General features: G+C 53.6%; 1 protein-coding gene across 1 annotated transcript in view; it reads left to right on the forward strand.

The window, feature by feature from the left end:
* SNX29 (sorting nexin 29) overlaps positions 1-23,439 on the forward strand; it is a 582,670-nt gene extending 559,231 nt beyond the window's left edge. The window contains exon 21 of the mRNA XM_037814025.1: positions 17,931-23,439. Coding sequence (XP_037669953.1) covers positions 17,931-18,060 — 130 coding nt within the window. The 3' untranslated portion in view covers positions 18,061-23,439. The remainder of the gene's footprint in view (positions 1-17,930) is intronic.
* The last annotated feature ends 1,592 nt before the right edge of the window (positions 23,440-25,031 follow it).

Consider the following 25,031-nt stretch of genomic DNA (forward strand, 5'->3'; position numbering starts at 1 on the left):
CTGGCCCTTTATGGAAAAAGTTTGCCCACTGCAGCCTTAAGCAGTTCCCAGCAGTGGCCTGGGTGGGTGGTGATGGGAAGGACAGTTTTATACTTCAGACTATGAGTTAGAGAGAGAGGAGGCCCCGTCTTGGCAGAGAGTCTAGGATGGCGATCAAGAACATGGACCTCAGAGCCCAGTGTGGGCTCCCACATGGACCCGGCCTTTCCTGGCCTCAGTTTCCCAGTCTCTGAGTTCAGAGTGACCCTGCTGGCCGGGTCGGAGCAGAGAGTAGATGTGTTAACACATGGACGGTGCCCGGCCCGTGACCAGGGTGGCATTCGCATTTGCACTCTGTGCTGCCGCCGCCACCACCGTAATTGCAGTTGTTAAGAGCACAGGTCTGAGTTCTGGTGCTTGGTCGGTGTGCCAGTTTGGATATATTATGTCCTCCAAAACGCCATGTTCTTTGATGCAATCTTGTGGAGGCAAATGTATTAGTGTTGATTATGTAGGAATCTTCGGATTACGTTGTTTCTGTGGAGATGTGACCCACCCAACTATGGGTAATACCTTTGATTAGATTATTTCCATGGAGGTGTGGTCACACCCATTCAATGGCGTGTCTTGATTTAATTACTGGAGTACTCTAAAAAGAGCCACGCAGGCCCAGACCCTTGCTGTAGCTGAGACAGGCATTTTGAAAATGGCCATTGAAAGCTGACGCTGACATTTTGGAGACTGCCATTTTGAAATGCAGCCCAGGATTGGCAGACGCCAGCCACCTGCCTTCCCAGCTAACAGATGCCATGGGTGTTCTTCAGTGAATGTACCCTACTGCTGATGCCTTTGTTTGGACATTTTCATGGCCTTGAGACTGTAGCTTTGTAACCAAATAACCCCCCTTTATAAAAGCCAATCCATGTCTGGTATTTTACATTAATGGCAGCATTAGCAAACCGGAACAGTTAGTGAACCTCGGTGAGTCAGTTCTAGTTTGCTAATACTGCCATTAAGCAAAATACCAGACATGGATTGGCTTTTCTAAAGGGGGTTTATTTGGTTGAAATTTACGGTTCCAAGACCATAAAAATGCCCAAACTAAGGCATGAACAAGAAGATACCTTCACTGAAGAATGGCAGATGGCATCTGGAACACCTCTGACAGCTGGGTAAGCTCATGGCTGGCGTCTGCTGGTCCTTTGTTCCTGGGTTGCATTTCAAAATGGCTTTCTCCAAAATGTCTCTGGGTCTCTCAGCTTCCCCAGGGCAAACTCTAGGCTCCATCTCTTAGCTTAGCATCTCCAAACTTCCTTCCTTCTGCATCTCCAAGCATCTCTGAGCATCTCTGTCAGCTCTCGAGCATCTCTGTCAGCTCTCAAGCATCTCTCAGCTGTTTTGAGCTCCTTCTGTCTGTGAGCTCTTATAGGACTCCAGTGATTTAATTAAGAGCCATTCTGAATGGGCAGGGTCCACATCTCCTTGGAAATAATTTAGGAAATAATTTAATCAAGCATTTCCACCCTAATCAACAAACTAATCAGTCTGCCCCCACAAGATTGCATTAACAAATATGGCTTTTGGGGGGGGTCATAATATATCCAAACTGGCACAGTCATTTAACCTCATTTGTTCTCTATAAAATGGGCATAGTTGTAGTTCCTCCATCTTGGGGTTGCTGAGAGGATGGAGTGAGATTAATGTATTTAAAGTCCTCGTCACACAGCCAGACAGCAAGTCATGTTCCGGATATATGGCCTTGAGGTCAAGGGTGGAAAGGAGACTTACATCCCCTACTTTGAGATCTTTTCTTTATTTAAAAACTACCTGTCGAGCCCCTCCCAGGTGCCAGGCACTGGGCTGGCCTTTAGGAAGGCACAGGGCTGTGGCCTTCGGCACTTCTGCATCAGCGTAGAGTCTCGGATGGAGGGGGGGCGGTTCCCCCGTGGGTTGGTGTGGGGTTCAGAGATCCTCATCGAGCCAGGTCTGTCTGTCTAGCACTTCACACAGCTGCGAGAAGGGCAGGCATTAGGGGAGCAGCCCCCTGGCACTGTCACCGAGAGAGTGAGCAAGCCATGGAAACCCTCACATGGGAAAGGGCTTCCCCTCCACTGAGGCGCCAGCGGGGACCCAGGACAGGCACTACGAGAACATCCCGCAGGGCGCCTGCTCGCTCTGGGCTCGGGGAGGTCTTTGCTGAAGTGATGTTGAACCTGAGCGGGAAGGGTGGCCAGGAGGGGCCGGGCCAAGGACGGGCGTGGATGGGAGGGGGGCTGGCAGCGGGGAGTGCGGTGGGCACAGGAGACAAGGCCAGGGACGGAGGCTGGGGCAGACCCTCAGGGCCGGGGTGAGGTGTGCAGCCCTCCTGAGCCCCAGGGGCGGCCTTGGAAGACAGCTCTCACTGCTCTGCTAGGCACAGGGGGGCTCTTTGGTTCATTTTGTCGTCAGACCCTGAGGGCCGCCCCAGGCAGGCCTCGGCCCTCGGCACAGGGGTCTCCTCCATGGAGGGGGGCATGTCGCTTCCGAGAGACGAAGAGTCAGGAAGGATCCGAGCCTCGGGGCCGTCACCTGGGGGGCGCCCAGATGTTTGGGGGTATTTATTATTCTCCTGACAACTAAGGGTGGGACTTGTGCTTTGGTGGGGCCTGTAGTTTGAATATCTGGGTGCCCCCAAAACAAAAGCATCTAAATCCACAACAGCTAGAAAGAGTGGGGCAGACCAAGATTCAAATCCCTGATCTGTCACTTAATTATGTAGCCTTGAACCATTTATTTTCCTCTCTGCACCTTATCTGTCCTTAACTGAAAAATGGAAATAATGACTCAGTCCTCAGAGGGCAGCTGTGGGGAGGGAGAGAGGGAATTGAAAGTACTCAGGCGCATCAGAAGCGTTCAGCATTGTAGAATACAAATTAATTTTCTGTTTCCTTTTTTTATTCCGCCCCAAAAGAATAATATGAGTAGAATATAAATACTAGATTGATTGATTGATAATTAAAAACAATTACAAAGGAATAAGGTGGAAAAATCTTTATTTCTTAATACATATGGAACCACAGTGATTAAAGCTGTTGTTTTGACTGGAAAACCAAGACAATATGATGAGAAAATTACAGAGACATTTAAACAGCTACCTTCCGTGCAAGTACATTTATTAAAGGAAATTTTAAATATAAATGATTAAGATTGCTTTCAGAATACGTGATAACAAAGGGATTAAAATTAGTGTAAACACTAAAAGGTAAGCTCAGGCTAGCTTGTTTCTCCCCAGAATCTGCCAGAGTTCCGGGGACAAGTACAGCTGCTTCCCCCTGGGCAGGGATGCTGTGGAGCAAAGTGCCTCAGTCTGTCCATCCGTCCGTCTGTCCCTCCTCCCACCTCTCTCTCTAACAGTCCCTCCCTCTACCTGTCCCTCTCGACAAACATCCTGCCCTTGTCTCGCCTTCCCTCCCTCCCTCAAGTATTTATCGTGTACCTGAGGTGTAGTAGGCGCCGTTCTAGATCCTGAGAATTCAACAGTGACTAAAACAAAGTCCTTGCACTCATGGGCATTCTAGTGGGTTCTAGTGGGAAGACAGACATTAAATGCATGAGTGAGCGTGTATGTGCCAGTGGTGATTGCTGTGGAGAAAACTAAAACAGGGAGCGGACACCATAGGGGTGAGGAAGGGAAGGGGCTGTGGAGAGAAGGCCACGAGGACATGTGACGTGTGTGGGGACCGCAGGGCTGAGCCAGGCCGAGGAAGCAGCAAGTGCAAAGGCCCTGGGGCCAAGTGTGCTCTGCTGGCATGAGAAACAGTGAGGCGGCCCGTGGGGCATAGCTGAGTGAGTAGGGGGGCAGAGCAGGAGGACCTGAGGTCAGGGAGGACACACAGGGGGCGTCGTAGGCTAAGGGACAGCACAGGTTGTCACTCGGAGTAAAATGGGGCCGATAGAGGGTGGGAGCGGAGGAGGGACGGGACTGACCTCTTATGAGCAGGGCTCTGTCTGCTCCGGTCGGGAACTGACGGAGGGTTCCAGGGAGAAGCGGGGACACCATTTGGGACAGTCGCAGTCCCCTGGGCGAGAGGTGTGAGCAGTGGTCCGATGCTGATGCGTTCCAGAACTGGAGCTGGTGGATCTGCTGATGGCAGGAGGTGGGTGTGCGAGGATGAGAGGGGTCAGGTGACGCCAAGATTGTTGGAGTGAGCAGCGGCAGGACAGGGTTCGTGGTTACAGAGCTGGAAGACCAAGGGGGCAGGGCAATCCCCACGAGGCTGCTTTGGGCGTGTCACGTTTCAGATGCTTGTCAGGCATCCAGTGGGGACATGGGGTGGGCTCAGGACAGGGGTCTGGGCTGGGAATAGAAACTCAGGTCACCCAGGGACAGGTGAGCCTGGGGAGGAGAAAGGAGGACTGCAGGTGACCCTCCCAACTCTCAGAGGTTGGGGAGACAAGGACGAACCAGGTGGGAAGATGGAGAAGGAGCGGCCATGGCGATCAGAGGAGAATCTGACTGGGGGTGAGGGCCTGGAAGCCCAGTGAGAACACACAGCAGGCAGGCAGGCAGACAGAACAAGGCCTGGGGCTCCTCTGGACTGGAAGGTTCTCTAAACCGGGTCCAGGAGGCAGGGAGGCTGTGGGAGCCACACGCTTTCCCGCCATGTGGGGCGCCGTGACACTTACTCACCCAGGAGCTCAGCCGTGACCTGACGGGAATGTGCGTCTCAGAGGGTGCCCTCTGCCTGGGCTGGTTCCCTCGGGTCCCCTCTGTCCCTGCCCACAGCTGTGGTTTCCCAGTCTTTGACCCTCGCGCGAAGCCCCGGCCTGCAGCAGACGCTGTTCCAAGTACGTGGCTGCAGCCAAGCTGGGCCGAGAGCGCAGGGCCGTGGCAGCCCCAGGCCGAGCCGAGCTGGGCCCTTCCCGGGCTGCTGCCTGCCCCAGCTTCTCTCCGTCACCTCTGCAGGAGCTTCCTCCGGCTCCGCCTCGGTCTGCTCCGGCCTCTTCATCCTTTCATGTGGCACCTCGGTCCTGTGAAGGGCGTGACGTGACTCAGTCTCAGCAGGTCACGGTGGTGGAACCAGTGAGATTAGGTCTCGTCACAGCACTGCCTGTCCTGGGCCCCCTCTAAGTGCCCCGGCTGGGCTCCAGGGCAGTGTGCGCACGAGGCAGGCGGGGGTCAGGGAGCAGGGGTCGGAGCAGGCGCCGGGCTCGGCGAGGGCCACCTGGGCCCAGGCAGGAACAGGAAGTGTGCCGGAGACCCTCGACAACTCCCGTGCCTTCGCTCGTGCCCGCTTCCTCACTTCTCAAGTAAGCATATTGCACCCGGAGCTCTAAGACCCTCTCTGGCACCTTCCCCTGAGCGAGTGTGGTCTGCTGTGGGTGAAAGCAGCTGAAGGAATCAGGCCACCCCCTGGCTGACGTACCAGCTTGGCTGGCTCTTCAGAGGAGCTGGCTGTGATCCCAGAGTGGCTTCCCTTGGCTGTGTGGCGGAGGCACCCCAGATGCCACGTCCATTTGGGGTGCACTGTGGAGCGCCGCTGCCAGCACCAAGTGCACATGTCATCCTGGCCAACCCTGGCATGCGGGCCGCCCCTCCCCTGGGCCCCAGGGCAGACCCCCTGAGGAAGCAAGTAGGGCCAGGCCCAGGGGTGACCTCAGCACTTGAACAGGTTGGCTCAGAAGATGAAAGTGATCTGGGACTCTTATAGAATAATAACAATAGCACTGATGACAGTAATCGTGGCTGTCATTCCTTGAGAGCCACCCTATCTCTGAGACCGTGTGAAACACTCTGTATGCCTTTTTTGTCCTCATCCTCAATCTTACAGCAGAACTGCTGTCGCGGTCCCCAGGTGCAGGTGAGGAAGTGGAACCGCCTGCCTCCAGGGCCCGGGCCCTGCTGCTCCTGCAGCTCCTCTCAGTGGCCGCCCTCTTCACAGGTGTGTCAGGGGCTGAAAGAAGCGTCACGCTGCAGCCTGGGATGCCCACTTTATACGTAGGAGTAAGGAGGCAGAGAAACCCTGGCGGAGAGAAAGCCACCTCCTCTATGCCTGACCTAGCAGGGCAGGTGATTAGGGCCTGATGCCAGCCGTGGGGACGGTGCACCGTCCAGCTCTCCACAGGACCCGGCAGCACCGTCCCCGTCCATCGTGCGGCACCGGGCCGGCTCCTGGGCCCGCTGCTTTACCCCCTCGATCTCATTCCTTCTCTCCAAACATGCCCATGAAGGTAGCTACTGTTTTTCATCCCCATCTAAGGAGTGAGGGCTCTGGGTTAGACTGCAATTAGACTGCTGGAGCAGGCCCGTGAGGGCTCAACAGGGTGCTGGGCCGGCAGCCCTGACATGGCGTCTTGCGATGGCTCCGAGTTCGGCCTGGCCCCTCCACGTACCAGCCGGGGTGCCTTTAGTGGATGCCACATCCTTTCATCCTCACCAAAATCCTGTGGAGTATATGGTGTCCCCACGTGATGACAGGATCCTGAGGCTCAGAGAAGCTAGGGACTTGGCCCAGGATCACACAGCAAAATCATGACTCAGACCCAGGATTTCTGCACTCAAACCCAGCGTGCCTTCACCTAACACCTCAGACATGGGGCAGATTTCGTGACATTGAGCAAATTACTTACCTCTCCCGAGCCCTGACCCACAACACCCCTCCCCGGGAACCTCAGTGGCCCAAGGCACTGGTCCAGGCAGGAGCTCCTGAGTCTCTCCAACCCTCTGTTGGGGTTGCTAAAGAGTAAATTAAGACTTAAGGGAACCTGAAACATATTCAGAGGTCCATTGGTGTAATGTGTGTATATGCTCAGAAACACTCCAGAGAGCACACTCCTTCTGGGACTTGCACTTTTAAGTTAAATCTTGAGACCTTTACAATAATCAGGTATTTCTTTCAAAAGGGGGAGAATCAATCAAAGATCACCCTGTGGAATGAAATAAGGCCACATGCCTAATTGTGCCACTGAGCAGGCGTTGTCCGTCCCTCCATCCCTTTAGCTGCCTTCCCTTTCCTAGGTGACCTCGTCCCCCCCCAGACTGCAAGCCTTTGATTCTATTTTATATCACCCCAGAGGAAAAGGCCTTTTCCATTGGGGGTGGGAAGCACCTTGACAGGTAGTGTCCCAGGAAAACCAGATGAGGAAAGAGAAGCTACCAACCAAGTAGCTCAGGCCTGTGTTGGAGGGTGGGCAGGTGTTGGCCTTGGACTGGGGTGGGCCTGCTGTGTCCAGCTCTTTCTCAGTCCCTCAGTCTCTAGCCAGGGTCCTTAGTGTGTATCCCAAAGATGCCAGCACTGATTGAGGCGGCACGGCCAGGCCCTCAAGGTAACCACAGGATCTGTGCCAGGCAAGGGAGGCAGAAACTCAAACAGGCAATCCTGATGACCCTTAGGAGGAGAGGCACTCACCCAGCAAGGGGTCAGGGCAGGATTCCCAGAAGAAGGGACGTCTCTCCAGAGTCTGGAAGGCTGAGCAGAAGTCAGTCACGTGAGGGTACCTGGGCAAGCGATCCAGCACAGAGCCAAAAAGAGGGTGGGCAGGGGGGAGGGCCAGGCCTGCCGGGCGAGCGAGGCCAGATCACGGAACACCTTGGAATGTGTGTGGCCGCACTCGCAAATGGGTAGTCATTGTGGCATCTGGCTTTGTGCTGAACTGTGTAGTTCCTTGGGGACACGACAGATGGAAAGCCCTGGGGTTGCATTTTGTTCCGCTTTTATCGAATAGTTTTCATCATCATGATAACGTTTGCCGGTTATTGAGTGTCTCCCTGCGTGGCGTCCTACAAGATGCATTGGACTGGAGAGTCTGTGTTTCTCACACTCAGTGGGTAAGGGATGGAGCAGGGCTCACACCCAGGACCCCCACCCGCGTGCCCACATACCCCCACCACACCAGGTGCCTTCTGAAGCTTCAGAGCACTCAGCTTCATGCATCTTTAAAAAGAAAGCAGGCTGCTTAAACCAGCTGGAGGCCATCCCCAGGCCTGGCATCAGGGTGTCCTGGATGCCACTCGGGGGTCAGCAGAGTGGCCAAGCCATGTCTGTTCTGGCTGTTAGGCTGTATCTGTCGGGTGATAAACAGGTGGGTGTTCTCTGTCTGCAGCCAAGTGCTCACGAAGGAGCAGAGCAGCCCATTCGTGGTCCCTGGGCTTTGGGGCAGCAGCCCTTCCTGGTATGGGGTGGCCATGGATGGGTGCTACTGGGCTTAGACAGCCAAAGGGAAATGAGACTAGAAGAGGAGTCTGCAAACTACGGCCCACAGGCCAAATCTGGCCCACTGCCAGTTTTTGTAGATTAAAATTTTATTGAAACATAATCATACCCATTTCTTTACATATTCTCCATGGCTGCTTTCACATTGCAACGGCAGAGCTGAGTAGCTATGCCAGACCCCAAATGTCCCACGCAGCCTAAAATATAATTTGGGCCTTTACAGAAAATATAAAGGTATTCGCCGATACCTGGGCTAAAACATTGTAGCTGATCTATATATATGAAGTGGAAAAATCTGTGACATATTGTTAAAAGGAAAAAAGCAAGATGCAGCATCAGTATAAGTTTGTTTTTAGAAATAGCATAAAAAAAATAGATATATATATTTTTATTTTGTACAGACACAACATATACCTGTGTATACATATATGCTTTTTATGCAAAGAATAGCTCTAGAAAGATACATAAGCAAAGACTATCTGGTTGCCTGGAAGACAGGGATGAGAAGCTCTTTATACTGTTCATCTTTGCATGCTTTGTGATTTCAATTTCACACCACGTTCTGTGTTACCTATTCAAACAAGTAATTACATAATTTAATTCACAAAGTATATTGAGGCTGAAAAGTCAAGACAAGGAAGATGGAGGAAGGAATATCTGTTGCCTTCTTTCTGTTAACTTTCTAAGGAAGATGGGGCTGTCTTCTTTACGTGGGCCCGTGTTTTGTTTGACTGGTAGAATCTTTTTAGTAACAGACCTTTCTGGGAGGAAACCTGTGAGAGAAACTCTGAATTGCCATTTATATTTAAATGTAAGTAGATTTCTAATTGGACCATACAGACAGGAAGGTTCGGGGCCCTGGGGAAAGATGTGTCAGAGCTCAGCGTTTCTTCCTCTCGGGCTGGGCAATCCGTGCTCCCAAGCCAGGTGCCAGCCTGGGAGGGGAGCAGAGCTCTTTCCCTGGACAAGGCCGGATCTGGAATGATTAAACATCTGCACTCAGCTGCTGGGAAAAGTTGGAAAACCCTTGGAATCCCCTGGGAGACAACTTGCAGCTCTCCTACCCACCAGCCTCCACAAACAGACGTGTCCTATCCGCCATCTTCCGAGGATGGTTTAAAATCATTTCCCTACAAAGGGCACAGCAATTGTACATGTTCAACCGATTTTCCAACTCACCAAAGAGCTGCCTTTGAGATAAATGCACTTATCAGAGGCAGAATTTTATTCTCTTTTTAACTGGTCTCCACATTTGCAGAATTTCCCCCAAAGAATGTGATTCCTGTAAAGCTGTGTTCCTCAACCCTGACTGTGCATTAGGTCACCTTAGGAGCTTTTCGAAAACACCTAGGCCGAGCCCTGCCCAGCTCAGCGCAGCATGGCACTTAGAGAGAGGAGATTGTTCCCCTGGTCATGCTATGGGGGTACCCAGGGTTGAGAACCCCTGCTTTTTTTAATAGGCTAGAGACCCACCTGGGCTAAACACCAGCTCAGCCCCTGCTGTGTGGCCTGAGCGCAGTTACTTTCTCTCTGAGCCTCAGTTTCACCGTCTGTAAAACAGGATACAACTGCCATCTCCCCCACAGGTGATTTCTGAGGATTGAGGGAGATGGCTTATGGCACCCCCCCAGGGCTGCCGGGAGGAGAGCATGGGTGGCCTTGGCGGGCTGCTTCCCCACAGTGTAAGTGCTCCGTCGTGGCAGTGCCCACTGGCTCTCCTGACACCCTCGCCTGGGTCTCTCTCTTTCTTTAGAGGAGGCTGAGTCAGGGGCATCAAACTTCCCATGAAGGGTCAGATGGTAAATATTTTCAGTATTTTCATTCATAATCTATGGCAACAACACAACTCTGCCGTTTTAGCCCTAAAGCACCCACAGACCACATGGAAATTAATGGGCATGGCTGTGCTCCAGTAAAACTTTATTTACAAAGCCAGGCAGCAGGCCCTAGGCCTTGCACACTTGCTCTAATTTGATCTTGCCTTCCTTACTAGCTCCAGCATCGCAAGCCAGGCTGGGGTGAGAATGTTTTCATCTATCAAAGTAGCATTTCTGTAAAAAGGGAAACAGCCCCACGTGAGGCAGGAGGTGCAGTGGTTGAGGATGCCAGCCAAGCTGCCAGCAGCCTGACCCTGCTCCCTCCCTTTTGTGTTCTGAATCTTGAGCCAGTTACCCTCGTTTTCAGATGAGGAAACTGAGGTCCAGAGAGGTTAATTGCACTACCTCCAGGTGAGCTCTCATGAGGCTTAGATGAGTTGGTCTGTGTAAAGCAGCACGTATGGTCAGGTGGCCATTTGTTCCTCAACGGTCTTCCAGCACCTTCCATGTTACAGGCGCTGCACGCAGGGAGCAGACAGAAAAACTAAACCAACACCAAGCAGCAAACTGCTAAAATCACTACAGCAGGATGTACCTACCAGGAAGGACAGTGACGGGGGGGTGGGGGTGCGCTGTTAGATTGGGGGGCTGGTGAGGGACACTCTCTCCAAAGAGGAGTCACTGCCAAGCTAGTATGTGGATTCAAGTTGAGCATGGATGTAGCTCCATTGGGAGTGTTCCTGGTGGAAGGAGCAGCAGGTGTGAGGCCTGGCCCTGCCCAGGAAGGGCTTGGCAGCTAGAGGACCGGGGCTGCCAGCGGGACGGAAGCACGGCCAGTGGTGGGAGCCGGATCTGGTTGTAAGGAGCACGGATTTATTCAAGGTGCAGTGGGCAGCCTCTGAAGGGGAGGGTGATAGCCTCAGCTTCGTGTCCTAAGAAACTATGTAAACCTAATGAAAGGATAATTCTGATGGCTGAGCTCTCTTTTCCTAGAACTCCCATGCGCTTCCGGCTTGACCTTGGTTTTACAGGCTGGGGAGGTCCCGGACAGCTGGCTTACAGCTCTGGAGTCTTCCTGGAATTGTGAGAATCCTTATTCAGAGTACAGCTACACCACAGAGTAATTATTTCCCGCCCGTCAGTGGTATGAGAGGACAGGTCTTGGGAATGGAGGGAGACTCGGAGGCTTGTCTGCCTGGGGACCGGCGCGTGGAGGAAAGAGACACCAAAAGCTCGGCCACAGGCTGCTTGCAAACTTGGTGATGAGGAGGGCAGAGGAGGCAATTCAGTCTGAGTGTCCTGGAGAAGGTAGGAACTTGAACTGGCCATAAGCAGTTCTAGTGGCCAATAAACAGATTAGATCAGCTGCAAACTGCTGAGCCTGGTTCAGCCTGGCTCGGATGGTTCAAACCAAGGCAAAGCTGAGGCAAACTTGTGATCACAGCACAGGAGAAGGGGCCAGTGAAAGGGCTCCGTGGGGGTCTCTTAAGTGGCAGCTCGGTAGCTGTTTTGGACTTTAGTGTGTTTTTCAGTAAATGAGTAATACATGAGTAAGTTCTGGTTGAAACATTTTAAGCAATATGAGTATACAGAACAAAACATGAGTATCACCCTTCGCCCCCATCCTTCCAGTCTCTGAATTTAGATGTGTGCTTCTGTACCTGTACACACTTTCCATGGGGGTTAGACTTGCATAAAAACAGGATCACATGCTGCCATTTTCTTGGCATCCCCACCAACGCTTGATACTAACTGTCTTTTAAGTTTTTCTAGTTTGCATTTCTTCGGTTTGCATTTCCCTGATGACTAATAAGGATGAACATTCTGGAGGTTTCATATTCCCCTCTAGAATTCATCCATTCATTCCACTGATCTTTAGTGACCACCTACTCGGTGCCACACACCCTCTCGGTGCTGGAGTTAGAGCAGCGGGCAGGACTACAAAGGTGCATCAAACAGACAGTGCAGGGGGAAAAACTAGGCAGAGCAGGGGAGATAAATGGGGGGGCTGGTGCAAGGAAGGCCGCACTGGGAAAGCATGTGAGGGCGAAAACCGGGCAGACATCCTTTCTTTGGGGTGAAGGGCCTGAGGCAGAGGGGGTGTGGGCGCCGGGAGGAGGGTGGAAGGCGCTCGGGTCGCACGGGTAAGAGGGCGCCACCCAGTGGGGCCTGGGAGCTCATCGTGGGAGCAACGGGGTTGGAGCAGAAGAGTGACACCACCTGGCTTGTCCTCAGCTATGTGGCAGGGCGGACGCAGCGGGGGCTGTTGGGCAGCCACGGGCGTCTTTTGGGTCGGAGATGATGGTGGCTTGGACCAAGCCATCACCTCCCCGAGAGCAGGAACTGTCTGCTCGGTGCCTCTCGTAGCCCCCGTGCTACTGGGAGCACAGCACATCCTCAGCGAGTATCAGTCATAGAATTACTGAAAGATGTGTTTTCTCTTCTGTGACATGTCTCCATACCCTGCCCCGAGGTGTCCACTGGGCTGCAAGCCTCTTTCTTGTTGGTTTGTAGGAGCCCTTTCTCCACTCGGGATGTTCTGATGCCTGTCCCCTCCCGCTCTGCCTTTGGTTTCAGGGCGTCGCATCTCACGGCCTCTCCTTTATCTATTTGTGCATTTGGTCTTAGGTCTGTTCACATCACACCGCCTTGAAATGCCACCTTTATGGTTCTCTTGGCCAGTTTTTAAATTTCCTTTCTTTCCTTATTTGTTCACTACACCCATACTGTTTTAACTATTGTGGCTTTTGCCTGATGGGACAAATCAGGGGATGCTTTGAAGGAGGTTACTTTTCTTATTCACAATCTAGTCAAAGAGAACCAAGTGTGGATTATTTCTCTGTGTGCTCAAATTGAACCTCAGAGGGGTCACCTGGCCTTTTCACAGTCATGTGGCTGAAAGCCCGGGGCTTTCTGATTCTAAGGCTGTCCCAGGTGCCAGAAGCACAGGGAGGACAAGGCCCAGCTGGAGGAAGAGTGTGAAACAGGGAGACCACTCGGGAACAAGTAGCAGGGGTCCCGGCCAGAGATGACAGTGGCTGGACCTAGGATGGTCCCGGGAAGCTGGAGGTGGGGGTGGGGGGGAGCTCTGTGCATGCAGTTGGAGGGGGGCTGGAGGGGCATATTGGTGGATTGGACGTGGGATGTGAGAAAGAGGAGGACTCGGGTGCACCGAGGCTTGAGCTTGAGCCAGGCAGTTGGACCATTGAACTAAAGAGGAGAAGGCCACAAGTTTGAAGGGGAAAATAAAAATTTCCATTTTGGCCATGTCCAAGGCAGGGATGCCTATTAGACATCCAAGTGGAAATGCCAAATACTCTGCTGGATCCATAACTGGAGCTCCCAAGGGAAGTTGGGACTGAAAGGTAAATCTGGGAATCTTTGGCATTTAGATCTGAGTAAAGCCTTTGGATTGGATGCGCTCATACCTGCAGAGTGTAGACAGAGGAGAGTAGAGGACCGAGCCCCAGGACACACCAAGATTTAGTGGCTAAGAACACTTAAGAGAGTCAAAGGAAAACTGGAGGCACCGACGCCGAGAGGAGTGGGTTGTCATCCTGTCAAATGCCGCCACGTGGTCAAGTGGGTGAGAGCAAAAAAACTGAACATTGGATCTGGCAACATGAAGGCCACTGGTGACCTTGAGAAGAGTTTTTAAAGTGAAATAGGGGTGAACTGAAGAGGGATTGAGATATGAAGGAGTAGACAGCTCTTACTGTGCAGGAGAACTGAGAAGTCGAGTGCTAACCAGAGGGGACCCTGAGACCCAGGGAGGGCTCTCAGTTGGGAAGTCCGGGGGCTCAGGACCCGGTTCCATGCTGACGGGAACAGCGCAGAGAGGGGTCGGGACAGCTGCAGGACCAAGCCGTGGGGGAAGCCCTGTGGGAACCGGTCCGGGGTCCGAGGTTGGCCTTAAATGCATCCGCTGAGGAACCCTGGAAGTGAAGGACTGAAGTGAAGAGGCATTCACGGGGAGAAACCTAATAATCGTTAGCAGATTGACAGGGTGTAGACAGGGAGAGTCTGGGCCCCCAGCCGCTTACCCCGTAGTCCTGAGTTCCAAGGCCATGGGGCTGGCAGGCCTGGCTGACACCTCTGGGAAGCAGCATTTCTCTACAGTCTGCACGTCCAGGAGGCAGAGCTCAGTTCTTCAGACTCCTGCAAACAACTTCCTCATGGAGCCGGGGCTCAGAGGAGGGCGGCCGCGTCTGGCTGACGCAGCTCTGTCCAGGCACCCAGCCCGCGAGCAGCAGCCCGGCTCCTGCGAAGCATCCTCCAGACTGCCAGGCAGAACACTGACCGGCCCTCCCAACCCAGCTCACAAGGAAAATGAAAAGCAAATCTCTCCCAGTGGCCGTTTTCCCCAACTAAGGGTTGAGACCATTGGCTCAGTCCCTCCCACTCCCCCAGGTGGGGACGGGATGCCGTGGGTGCTGTCCCCCAGAAGCTGAGTGCAAAGAGCAGTCGCCTCTGGGTGTTTGGGGGTGCCACTTACCCGGAAGTGACACCCTTGGGGCCTTGGCAGTAGCCAGCAGGGGGAGAGACGGAAGGGATGGAGTGAGTTTCTCAGGAGCTTCCTGCCTCGGCCGAGTCCCCAGTCCCTGCAGGAGAGGAGAGGAGGGCCCACCAGGACGTCTGGGCTGGCGTGGGCAGCCATCGGTGTCCAGGGGCTGGTTCTCCAGCTGCCTTCAACCGAGGGTCCAGGCCAGCGTCCAGCAGAGAGCCAGGTGCAAGTGTCAGCCAGGGGGAGCGTGAGGTCCCCTGAGAGCTTCTAATCTTGGTGACAGATGTCCCCATAGACCAGGATGGACAGGAGGCCTCCACGTCACTCCTCTCTGCCTCTCGGTTTGAGCTCACAGACAGGAAGGCACAGGGCCCATGGGCAGCAGGGCCAGGGTTGTGTGCAGGTGGCTGCCTCGGAGCCCAGCCCAGACCCCGCAGCTCTCCTCGCAGGCAGCGTCCACCATCCTGGCCCACGCAGGCTCAAAGCCTTCCTCCCACTCGAGTGAGGCTCTGGCCTCTCCTGGACCTGACGAGAGTCATTTCCCTCCATGACACGACCGCAAGGGCGTCACATCCTGGCCTCGCACTTCGTTCTCTTTGATGCTATTAGCTGCAGGTTTGGGGATGGCCGGCTGGAGCCCAGATCCTGAACAGCAGGGAGGGGGCAGGGGTGAGCATTGAACTTTTAAAATAAAACTAATATCCAAGTTGACTTGTACACTTCTGACAATCAGCCCCACTTAGGGTATGAGCATGGATCTCCTTCCAGCATCCTCTACCCATCCTTAAAGGGGTGTGTGATGGTTAAGTTCATGTGTCAACTTGGCCAGGTGATGGTGCCCAGGTGTCTGGTCAAGCAAGCACTGGCCTAACCGTTGCTGTGAGGACATTTGTGGCTGGTTAATAAACCAACAGGCTGGTTTATTAAATCATCAGTCAATTGGCTGCAGCTGTGACTAATGACATCAAGGAAGGGCGTGTCTTCTGCAATGAGAGAATGCAGTCAGCTGGATTTAATCCCATCAGGTGAAGACTTTTAAGGGAGAAAGAGAGAGGACCTTCACCACTTCTTCGGCTAGCCAGCATCTCCTGGGGAGTTCATCAGACACCTTCATCGGAGTTGCCAGTTCGCTGCCTGCCCTACAGAATTTGGTCTCATGCATCCCGACAGTTGCATGAGACACTTTTATAAAATCTCATATTTACAGATACCTCTTGTCGGCCTAGAGAACCCTAATACAGAGTGTTCAGGAATAAAGAGGCTTTTCACTAACGCAGGCCTTTGGAAGGAAGAGGGGGGCACGTTTGCTTTGGGGCCGCAGCCCAGTGTTGTTCTACAGGGAGGAATTTGTGGCAAACTGGGCTGCACTTACTTCAGAAATCACCGAGGAGGGATGCTGTTTTGTTCAAGGTCAAATGTTTCTTTTTCTGCCATGCACAGAAGGTGAAACAAAACCTGACTTCCAAAGGAGAAGGTAATAATTAGAAGGGATTTGTAATTAAAAGGGATTTGTCAGTTATGATCTCGTCAAGATTTTGCCTGGAACTTGAAATGACGGCCACTTTGAGCACAGGGCTGTGCCGTGCAGAGGCGCATGCAGGTCAGATCATCATGAACGAAACCTCTCTTGAAATGCAGGAAGGGGCGTGGCTCTTTCAGGGCACCCCACAGGGACACTCCCTCAGCTCATCTGCTCTGTGCAACGACTTTGACCCTGGCAGTGGGGCTCCTGGATCTGCCACTTAACTGCTGGTGCCCTTGACCTCGAGGCCCCTGAGCCTCGGTGGGCTCTGTCCCCCAGAGCCCCCATCCGGAAAGCCCCCAGCCTGGAGCCTGCTACCAAGGAGGCCCGCAGGACCCAGGACGAGCATTAATTTTAGTTAGGATCTTAAAGCCTTTGGCACCAATGAGCTATTTAGTGTAGAAAACTTTCCTTTTATTTATATTTTCTAACTCATCTGTCATCTTGTCACTTAGAGGTAACGATTGCACCATCAGCCACCAAGTCCTGTCGATTCTACCTCCTAATCAAATTCCATAGTCTGGGGGAGACAGAATAATGAGCCTTAAATACGTCCACCTCCTGGTCCCTGGACCCTGTGGCTGTGTCACCCTCATGGCAGAGGGACTTGGCGGACAAGTGAAGGGTCTCAGGAGGGGGAGATCATCCTGGACGATCCAGGAGCCCAGTGTAGTCCCCAGGGTCCTAGAGGAGGGAGACAGGAAGGGGCCATAAACCAAGCAGCGCCGGTGGCCTCTGGTTGCTGGAAAAGGCCAAGGAACACATTCTCCTGCAGAGTGTCCAGAAGGAACCAGCCTTGTCGATACTTGATGTTAGCCCCATAAGACCCATTTCAAGACTGCCCTCCAGAGCTGTGAGCTGATGACAGTGTGTGGCTTTAGGCCTCTAGGTTTGTGCTAAGTCGTTACAGCAGCCACAGGAAACTGACTCCCCTGGCCTCCTGCACCCGGGCCCCCAGACCCAGGGCCTCGCCGTGTTCTCCCAGCCCCACGCGCCCCTCTCTCAGGCACCTTCTGCAAGCATCGACCTGAGACTGCTTCTCAGATGCACCGGCCGCGTTCGTAACCGGAATCTTGATGGCGTCTCGTCTTTAACCCTCCCCCGGAGTGTGAGCTCCATGGGGCCTGGGAGAATCTGTTTTGTTCACTGCTGTATCCCCAGTGCTCAGAATGGTGCTGGCCCATATGGGGCCTCAAGGAATTTTCGTGGAGGGAGGGAGGGAGAAACATATATTCCCCTTTTCCTCTCCCTGGTGGGTCATCCTCCACCGACTTTGTGTTCTCCTGTGTTCAGATTGTTGCGCTTCAACCTCATCACGGGCGGGTCAGACACAGCTCTGGTGTCTGGGGGCCATGTACTCTCCTGTTGGGTCGGTGTTTTATAACCAATCTCAGTAACCCCCTCTCTTGGCCTCCTAGTTTGTGTCCTGTTTGGGGCTATTTTGCCCAGGGCAAATGGGCATCTTCCCATCACACTTTGGCATTCATCCGGATTACTCCCTCAGGAGTGCCAAGCATCTTCCGTGACCCCGAATGCAGTGTTCTCCAAAGCATTTTCTCTTCTTTGATTTTGAAATGTGCCTTTCTTGGGAGATCAGAGAAAAGGCAGGGAAAAAAGCTGTGGCTGGTGCATTCTTTCAGACCCTTAAAATAGGGTCCAGAACTGGGGCCCACGAGCTGGGTCACACAGCCAGCCACGCACAGCTGACCCTTGTGCTACTGTTGAAAGATGGAAGCGTTACGTTAAATATACGGATTTCCTATTTCTCCAAGTGCTGCTCCCCAGTCACAGCCAAGTAGCCACTGTCCCCTGTAACTGTTGCCTCTGCTGCTCCCCAACCCAGCTCCTTCCCTGCCCGTAGCCGTTTGAATGTGGAGCCCTGACCTAATCACATTCTCCCCTGCTCTGTCTTGCAGTGACGTTACCCCTCCTGGAGAGCCACTGAGCAAGAACAGCCGCCCCAAAGTGGCTTCCCGCTTCCCCAAGCTGTCCCGGGGCCACCCCAGGGAGACGCGCAACGTGGAGCCCCAGAGCGGTGACCTCTGACCCTGATGGAACCCCAGGAGCGGGCGCCGTGTGTGGCACCAGCTGCCTCCGACCCGGTAACTGTGTCCAACTGGCTGCAGCAGCTGGCCCCTTCCACCCCGGATGACAGCCGTGTCCCCCCGGTGACCCCAGGCGAGTGCTCCTTCCTGCCGGCCACGTGACACCCCGATTAAACTGGTCAGTCTCAAAGCCACACACAGACCTGTCCTCAGTGCAGCAGCTCCTCACTGGGACGGCTCAGACTCGCGGTCACTGCCCCCCTGGGGTCTGCCTGGGCGCCGAGGGCCCTCACTCCCTTTCCCGCAGCTCGGGGGCCAGCAGGGGGAGTGCCAGGCCAGCCCGAGACCCATCTTGAGCTGTAGGACTCTGTGTCTCATTTGGCCAGAAGGTTCCTTCAGAATCAGCCTCTTGACACTTTCCCACATGGGGATAAGAATGACTGTTACCCTCTTTTTTTTTTTTTTTCCTTTTTAACATAGTTGCCTACTAGACCTGTGGAAATAGGGGCTTGGGGTTCTTGTTCTGTTCCTTTCTACTCTCGACCAATGGTCACTGGACACCTGACAGCATCGTCACAATGGCCAGCAGCGGCTGTCGTGGGCGTCACTCTTCCAGGAGGACCCACAGGCTGTCCACAAGTCAGCGGGGAGGCCGCGCTCTGTAGAGAGGCTCAGCCCTGGGGGCCACCACGGAGGTTTGGGAGAAGCTGATCCCGCAAGTGTCCCCTCTGGACACATCAGGTTTGTTCCCTGGAAACAGGGCCACGAGGCACCATCTGCCCCCGTGCCAGGCGCTCTGGGAGGAAAGCCCTGTTGGCCCCAGACCCCTCATTCTCCATCCCTCCCATCTCGGAGCAAGGCCTTGGAGTCCAGAGAACTGAGCAGCCCAGGGAGGAGGGCGAGCAGCGTGGAGGTGCCTGTCTCCAGGCCGCAGCTCCCATGGCAGGGACCACCTCACGGGACCAGCCCCTCTGCCAGTTTGACGCTGGACTCGCGGACGTGTCTCCCACCCCGGTCAGGAGCCATTCTCGGCTGCTGAGGTTACGAAGAGCTTGGGAGGAGTATTTACAAGCTGAAAAGGAGGTTTTAGAATAGACCAGACAGGAATCAATTCACTCCTCTTTGAACTGAGAAAATAAAGACGTAGGGGACTCTGATGAAGCAAAAGTGTGTGAAAGGCAATCATTGAGAGGCTAACCACGCACCGTTCCTGAGACTGTTGAACGCATTGGCGTAAAACTTGCTTGATGACCTAGGTGAGCATTACACACTTTCTAGCTCAAGGAAACTTCTGGAAAGAATCCCCTGGAAGGTTTATGCTACATGTTCCGCCATTGGCCAGAAGAAAGCTCATTCGGGGAAAGGAGATAAAGCCGGGACCGTTTCCACACAGCCCTGCGGGGAAACAGGAGGGGCCTGAATGGCTTCCGTGGAACCTTCTGTCAGGTGGGGGGTTTCTTTCCTCTGTGTTTGCCAAGGTCACCGCTGCACAAACACTCCATTTGAATTCCAAGTCCCCGAGCGCGGATTCTAGGCCGCCGTGGCTGGCTGCTTTGAACATGGAGAGCCGGCTGCCCCACGCCGGCCTCGGTGAGCTTGATTTACTTTGCCCTGGCTAATTTGGAGTAGGTCTTCAGTGCCAAGCGAGTGCCTGTGCTCGGCAGGGCCTCTGAGCAGCACCTCGCACATCTCCTCTCCCTTACAGTCGCTGCAGAAGGGAGTGCCCTTCTCCGTCCTGCACACGGGCCACGGTCTGTAGTCAGCTTGCTCTCCCCGGCAGCTGACCTGGCACACATCTGAGTGTGAGTCTGTCCTCGCTGTCTCCATCCATCCCACTCGGACCCCCGTCTGCTCTGAGGCCTGCACCTGGCGTTACACAACAAACCAAAGCAAGACCCCAGAGCCGCAGCTGAGGGTGCTCAGCCGCCAAGAGAGCGATGCGTGCAGCCTACGGTTCAAAGGAAGAAGAAAGGCCGCTCCCCATTTTTAAGTGTTTAAGTATCATTGGAGAATGTGCCCTGTTCTCCCCCAAATGTTGATTTTAAACTCATGTTCCGAGGGCCACATGGAAACCATTGTTTGCTTCCTATGTGCACCCCTCTTTGTGATCCTGCAGCACACAGATCAGCTCAAAAAGGCCTCCAGCACGAACCTCCCAGCAGCTCTGCAGAGCCTGCACCCAGGAATCACGGCCGGTGGCCTGTGACGATTCCATCCACCCAGCTGCTCAGAGTGCTCCTGCCCTGCTCCTGGTGTCATGACGAACCTCAGGCCAAAGAGGCCAGTGACTGACTGTACAGTGGCAGAATGCCCAGTTCCCGGAGAAAGGTCAAGACCACCCACATCTAGTGAGGTCAAGACTGAGAACTCGGTGCACGAAGTGCTACCCCAAGGAAGCATCGTCACGCCCTCCAACCTGGAGTCAAACCAGGACCTGTATCCTGTCCCACTGCGGCACCCGCGCAGCCACCCACAGGCCCTCGGAGGAAAGAGCATCCACAGAAAGGACCAGCTGAGCTTGCTTCTGTCTCCTTGAGCCAATAGAAAGCTTCTTTGGTGCCTCTGAAGTTAGCATCTAAGAACAAAGCCCACAGGAACGGCCTCTCCTGCTCTTCTCAGACCAGCCCCATGGAGGGAACATCAGCCCCGGGCCTTCCAGCCAAGGAGAAACTGTCCACTTGCAGCCTGGCTCACCAAGAACAGAGCATCAGCAGTTCATCTCTGGCATCATCTTGTTCATTTCTGTTTTTTTTTCCCCCAGGTGAAACGAAACTCAGGAAAAGTAGAGCTGGCAGACATGTCTCTCCAGACAAGAGAAAACTAAAGCGTCCAGGAAGGATATCGAAGGCTGATGTAAACTAGCCCGAGCAGCCCAGATGGGGAGAGCCTTCTCAGCGTCTCTTCCTGGAGTCGGCGCCAGATCCCGACTTGGGAGGCCGCATCCAGCTCCCTGGAGTCTCCTGGCTGGACACTGCCCACTGTGACTAGCCAGCCTCAGCAGAAAGCAGAGCGTTTCTCTAAGCTCGGTCCCTTGGCAAGTAGGGAGATTTTATCAAGGAAGCTGGTGGCCTTAAAACCCAACAGCCAGGCACCTCCAAGGGGCCCTGATCATACAGGAAATTGCAGGACTGACTCAACAAGGAGACGACACCACCTCATGAGGGCCAGTGATTGGCATAAATGCGAGGGTGCAAGGGCTGTGGGCAAGTGCTCATGGACAGAGTCTAATTCCAGGCTCTTGACTCCATTAAGAAGAGCTCTTTGATAACTGCAGACATTTTGGAACAGCCAGCAGGTTGTGTGCTGTGCCTTTAGCCAACAGAGGCCATCGAAATCTGTGTGCGTCAGTCTGATGGGTAACATAGCTGTGGCCACTGCCAAGCAGCAGCAGGCTCTGAAGGCCCAATCATTAATCCCCAGGTGTGGGTCCCAGGAGCAGCGAACAGGAGTGAACACTGCCAGCCAGCCCCAGTGTGTCAGACACAGGCTAGCGGCCTCCTCTTTTTCTCTTGGGGCGATTCCCCCACATGCTCTGGCTTCTCATGGGAACGTGGATCCATCCATGCGGCCCAGGACACCAGCTGGCTCCTCCTGTGGAGGCCAGGCCCCATCCCGTGGGTCCCAGTGGGTGCCCTCCTCGCCAGTCACCCCCGGAATCCTCCATCTCTCAGGCTGGCTCCGTTGCTCAAGCACCAGTGGAGCTCTCCACTCCAGAAGCATCCTCTTGCTTGGGCCCTTAGCTGCTGGCAAAGGACAGGCTGGTTTTTCAGCTCGGAGCTGGGGCTGGACATCCCATCACCCGCCTGAGAAAGACTCTGCAGCCCCTGTCCAGGCTCTCAGACCGGGTAGGAGGCATCTTGGAGAGGCCGTGCCTCCCGCCCACCTCCGCCCGAGCTCCTGTTGCAATAACTGCCCTGACTCTTCTCAGTGTCTCCTCAGGAGCAGCGCCAGACCTGCCCAGACCTTCTCCCCAGTCAAGGCTCTGACTTGGGCAGACACGGGGGAGGCTTCCAGAAGGCAGGTGTCTGCTTACCAAACAAGGTCTATCATACAAACACTTTTCAAAATATTGTGCATTATTTTATTAAACCTAACATTAAATATTTGCTTTTCAGATTGGTTTCTGTGCTAATTTTGCACAATTGTAGCACTGTATATTTTATCTAACGTTTCTGTGCCAAAAAGTTCATTTTATGTTTCTGTAACACACAGTCTCGATTATGTTTCTAAAATAAAACTTCAGCTACTGGATCGATGGGAATGAGAGTGGAACGCCGAGGGCAGACCAAGTGTATGTCCATCCCGCGGCTGCTAACGTGCACCCAGTCAGGTCGCCTCTGGACTCTTTCACCGTCTCTTTAACCTTGAGCTGCTGCCACATATGGGCCTGGTTTTCAGTAGCTCTAAATTTTACCATGGAGCCCTTACTTTTGTCCCTAAATCCTAATATAATCAAATTGAATGAGCTTCTGACAGAGTCTGCAGAGAAGTAAAAGAAAAGAAAAATCTGATTTCTCTAAAAGATGATGGTGCCCCCAGGTGAGAAGACACTAGATTCATTTGTTTTGAGGCTCAGTCCTTATGGCACGTGTACGTTGTTCCATCATAACTGGAAAACCACTAGCTGAGCTCACCCCGGGTGCCACCTTTCTCTCAGATTCCATCAGCCCTGCTCCCCGCTTTCGTGAACCGTGAGGAAAGGCTACTAGCAGACACTTTCTGTTCAGCCTTGAAGACTTTCCACCATCGGTTCAGAACACCAAGGAGAGGTCCTTGCAGACACTGGGCCTGAGGCCACAGGAGGAAGCAAACGGGCAGTGCGCCCAGAGGAGGTAACCTCCCAAGAACTGAGCCCAAGAACATGCATTTCTGGGGTGGGGGGTTGGGGTGGAGCCTGAGGATTTCTATTATCGAGGATTTGTCCTAGAAAGAATGGCTTTATACCTCTGCGGCTGTGGCGTCCCCTTCCCTGGCACAGGACAGTCTGCTTCGCTCGCCCGATGCCGACTTTTGGAAGGCCTGGTGTGCTTTGAGGGCAGGGGAGATGCTACCCAGCCCAGCAGCCAGCGTGGAGCCCTGGCCTGGCCCGGGGCGCTGCCTGTGAAGGGTTAATAAGGAACCCCACCTGCAGTCTGAGGTAGGCTGTGTGTAAATAAAGCCTGGAGGGTCCCAGATAGGCTCCCCAACCTGTAGTATTATCTTAACCACTCTCCTATGTTAACGTTTACACAATAGAATTTTTAAACAAATGTGTTTAATTTTCTAAAATCTCTTGTATTAAAATTTTCTTTTGGAATAAGCTGTGGTAATTTTGTTACAATCTGGTTGAAATACACCTCTTTACATTGGCAAAATTAAAAGAGTGACATTTTCTCAGTTAGATGCTCAGTTTCTGGATTCTGTTTCTTTGTCTAATTTCTTTTTCAGCAGTTGGGGATTTAGGGACACGTTTGACATGCACAGTATGAAATCTTCCAGAAAGGCCTGCCCTTCACCATTCTGCATGATTTCCTGGACAACAGGACTTGATTGAACTAACGTCAATTTTACTTACATTGAAACATGGCAGAATCCCATTTTAAATTAATTATATTAGAGCTGGATAAATTGGAGATGTAGAAGCCAAATTCCCAATAGAAAAACAAGTTACTTGTGACAGGTTCCTATACATTCACTCAGAGAAGAAACAGATCATTATGGGCACCTCCCAGACATGGTGCCAGGCTGTGAGCATGTGGCATTGAACAAGACAGATAAGGCCCTACCTTCCAGGGGAGGGCGAAAGACAATAAAGATTTGTGGTGATGGTTGTTTTTAAAGGAACTATCCAGGTAATCTGAGCCTGTGACGAGTGCCATGAAGAAATAAGCGGGGCCCAGAGAAAGACCAACAGGACCCAGCCTCAGGCGGGTGAGGCCGGGGTTTCGCAGCTCGGCTCTCCCGGCCCCGGGGCGAGCGCAGCCTTCGTGGCGGCCCTGCCCCAAGCAGCCTGAGACTCTCAGCAGCACCCGGGATGCCAGGAGCCCCCCTTCAGCCGTGACCACCAGAAGTGCCTCCAGACATCACCAGGGATCCCCTGAGGGACAGAAATGTCCCCCGTTGAAAACCACAGGGCCAGGCCAAGGGCTCTTCTTCACAGTAAGGACATTTAAGCTGAAACCCAAGGGGTGAGAAATAAACACTGCATTGTCCCCCAGAGTCACTTACCCTGGCTTATAAATCCATACAGCAAGGGTATATTACATTTTTAAACTATTACGGTAACTGAGAAGAAGAAAGGTTCCCAGGCTATTAAGTAGACACCAGACAAAAGGCCAGCATCCAAAACTCATACCCTAAAACCCGGGGTCTGCCCTAATCGGGCCCATGAAGTGGGTCCTGCAGAGCCCTGATCCCAGGGCTGTGAGAAGGCAGCTCCCGGGCCAATAGAGCGCAGGAGGATGGGGGGCCAGTGTTGAGCTTTCGGGGTGCAGCCTCCAGTGTATTCCTTCCCACTAACAACCTCATCCTGTGTTTGAATGGATGAGAAAACTCCACACAGCCTCCTGGGTTGCCTGAGGTCACACAGCTCGGGAGCAGTGGAGAAACCGGGGGTCCTTTTCCCGCGCACCCTGATCCGCCACCCCCTTGCAGCCCTCCAAGAGGAGGCCATTTTTTGTTTTCTTCTCCCCTGACCCACATCTGTCCTTGTTCCCTACTTGACCTCCCGGTGGCTGCACCTCACTCATCCCTGATAATCAGGGCGCGGCTCGCTGGCCCCTGCTTCACGGACACCCCAACTACTCTGCTACCGCCCCACCTGTCCCCTTCTAGACGAGCACGTCAGCAACAACCGTGCTGCCCCCGGGAGACTGGCCTCCCTTCTGCCACTCAGGTCCACTTCTGTCCTCCTGATGTGTCCCTCCAGTGCCCCCACAGCAGCAGCTCTTCCAGTCTGTCACTCTTTCAAAACCGTCCCCTAGCATCTCGCTG

Source organism: Choloepus didactylus, chromosome 21 (assembly GCF_015220235.1).
Source record: "Choloepus didactylus isolate mChoDid1 chromosome 21, mChoDid1.pri, whole genome shotgun sequence".
Taxonomy (NCBI): domain Eukaryota; kingdom Metazoa; phylum Chordata; class Mammalia; order Pilosa; family Megalonychidae; genus Choloepus; species Choloepus didactylus.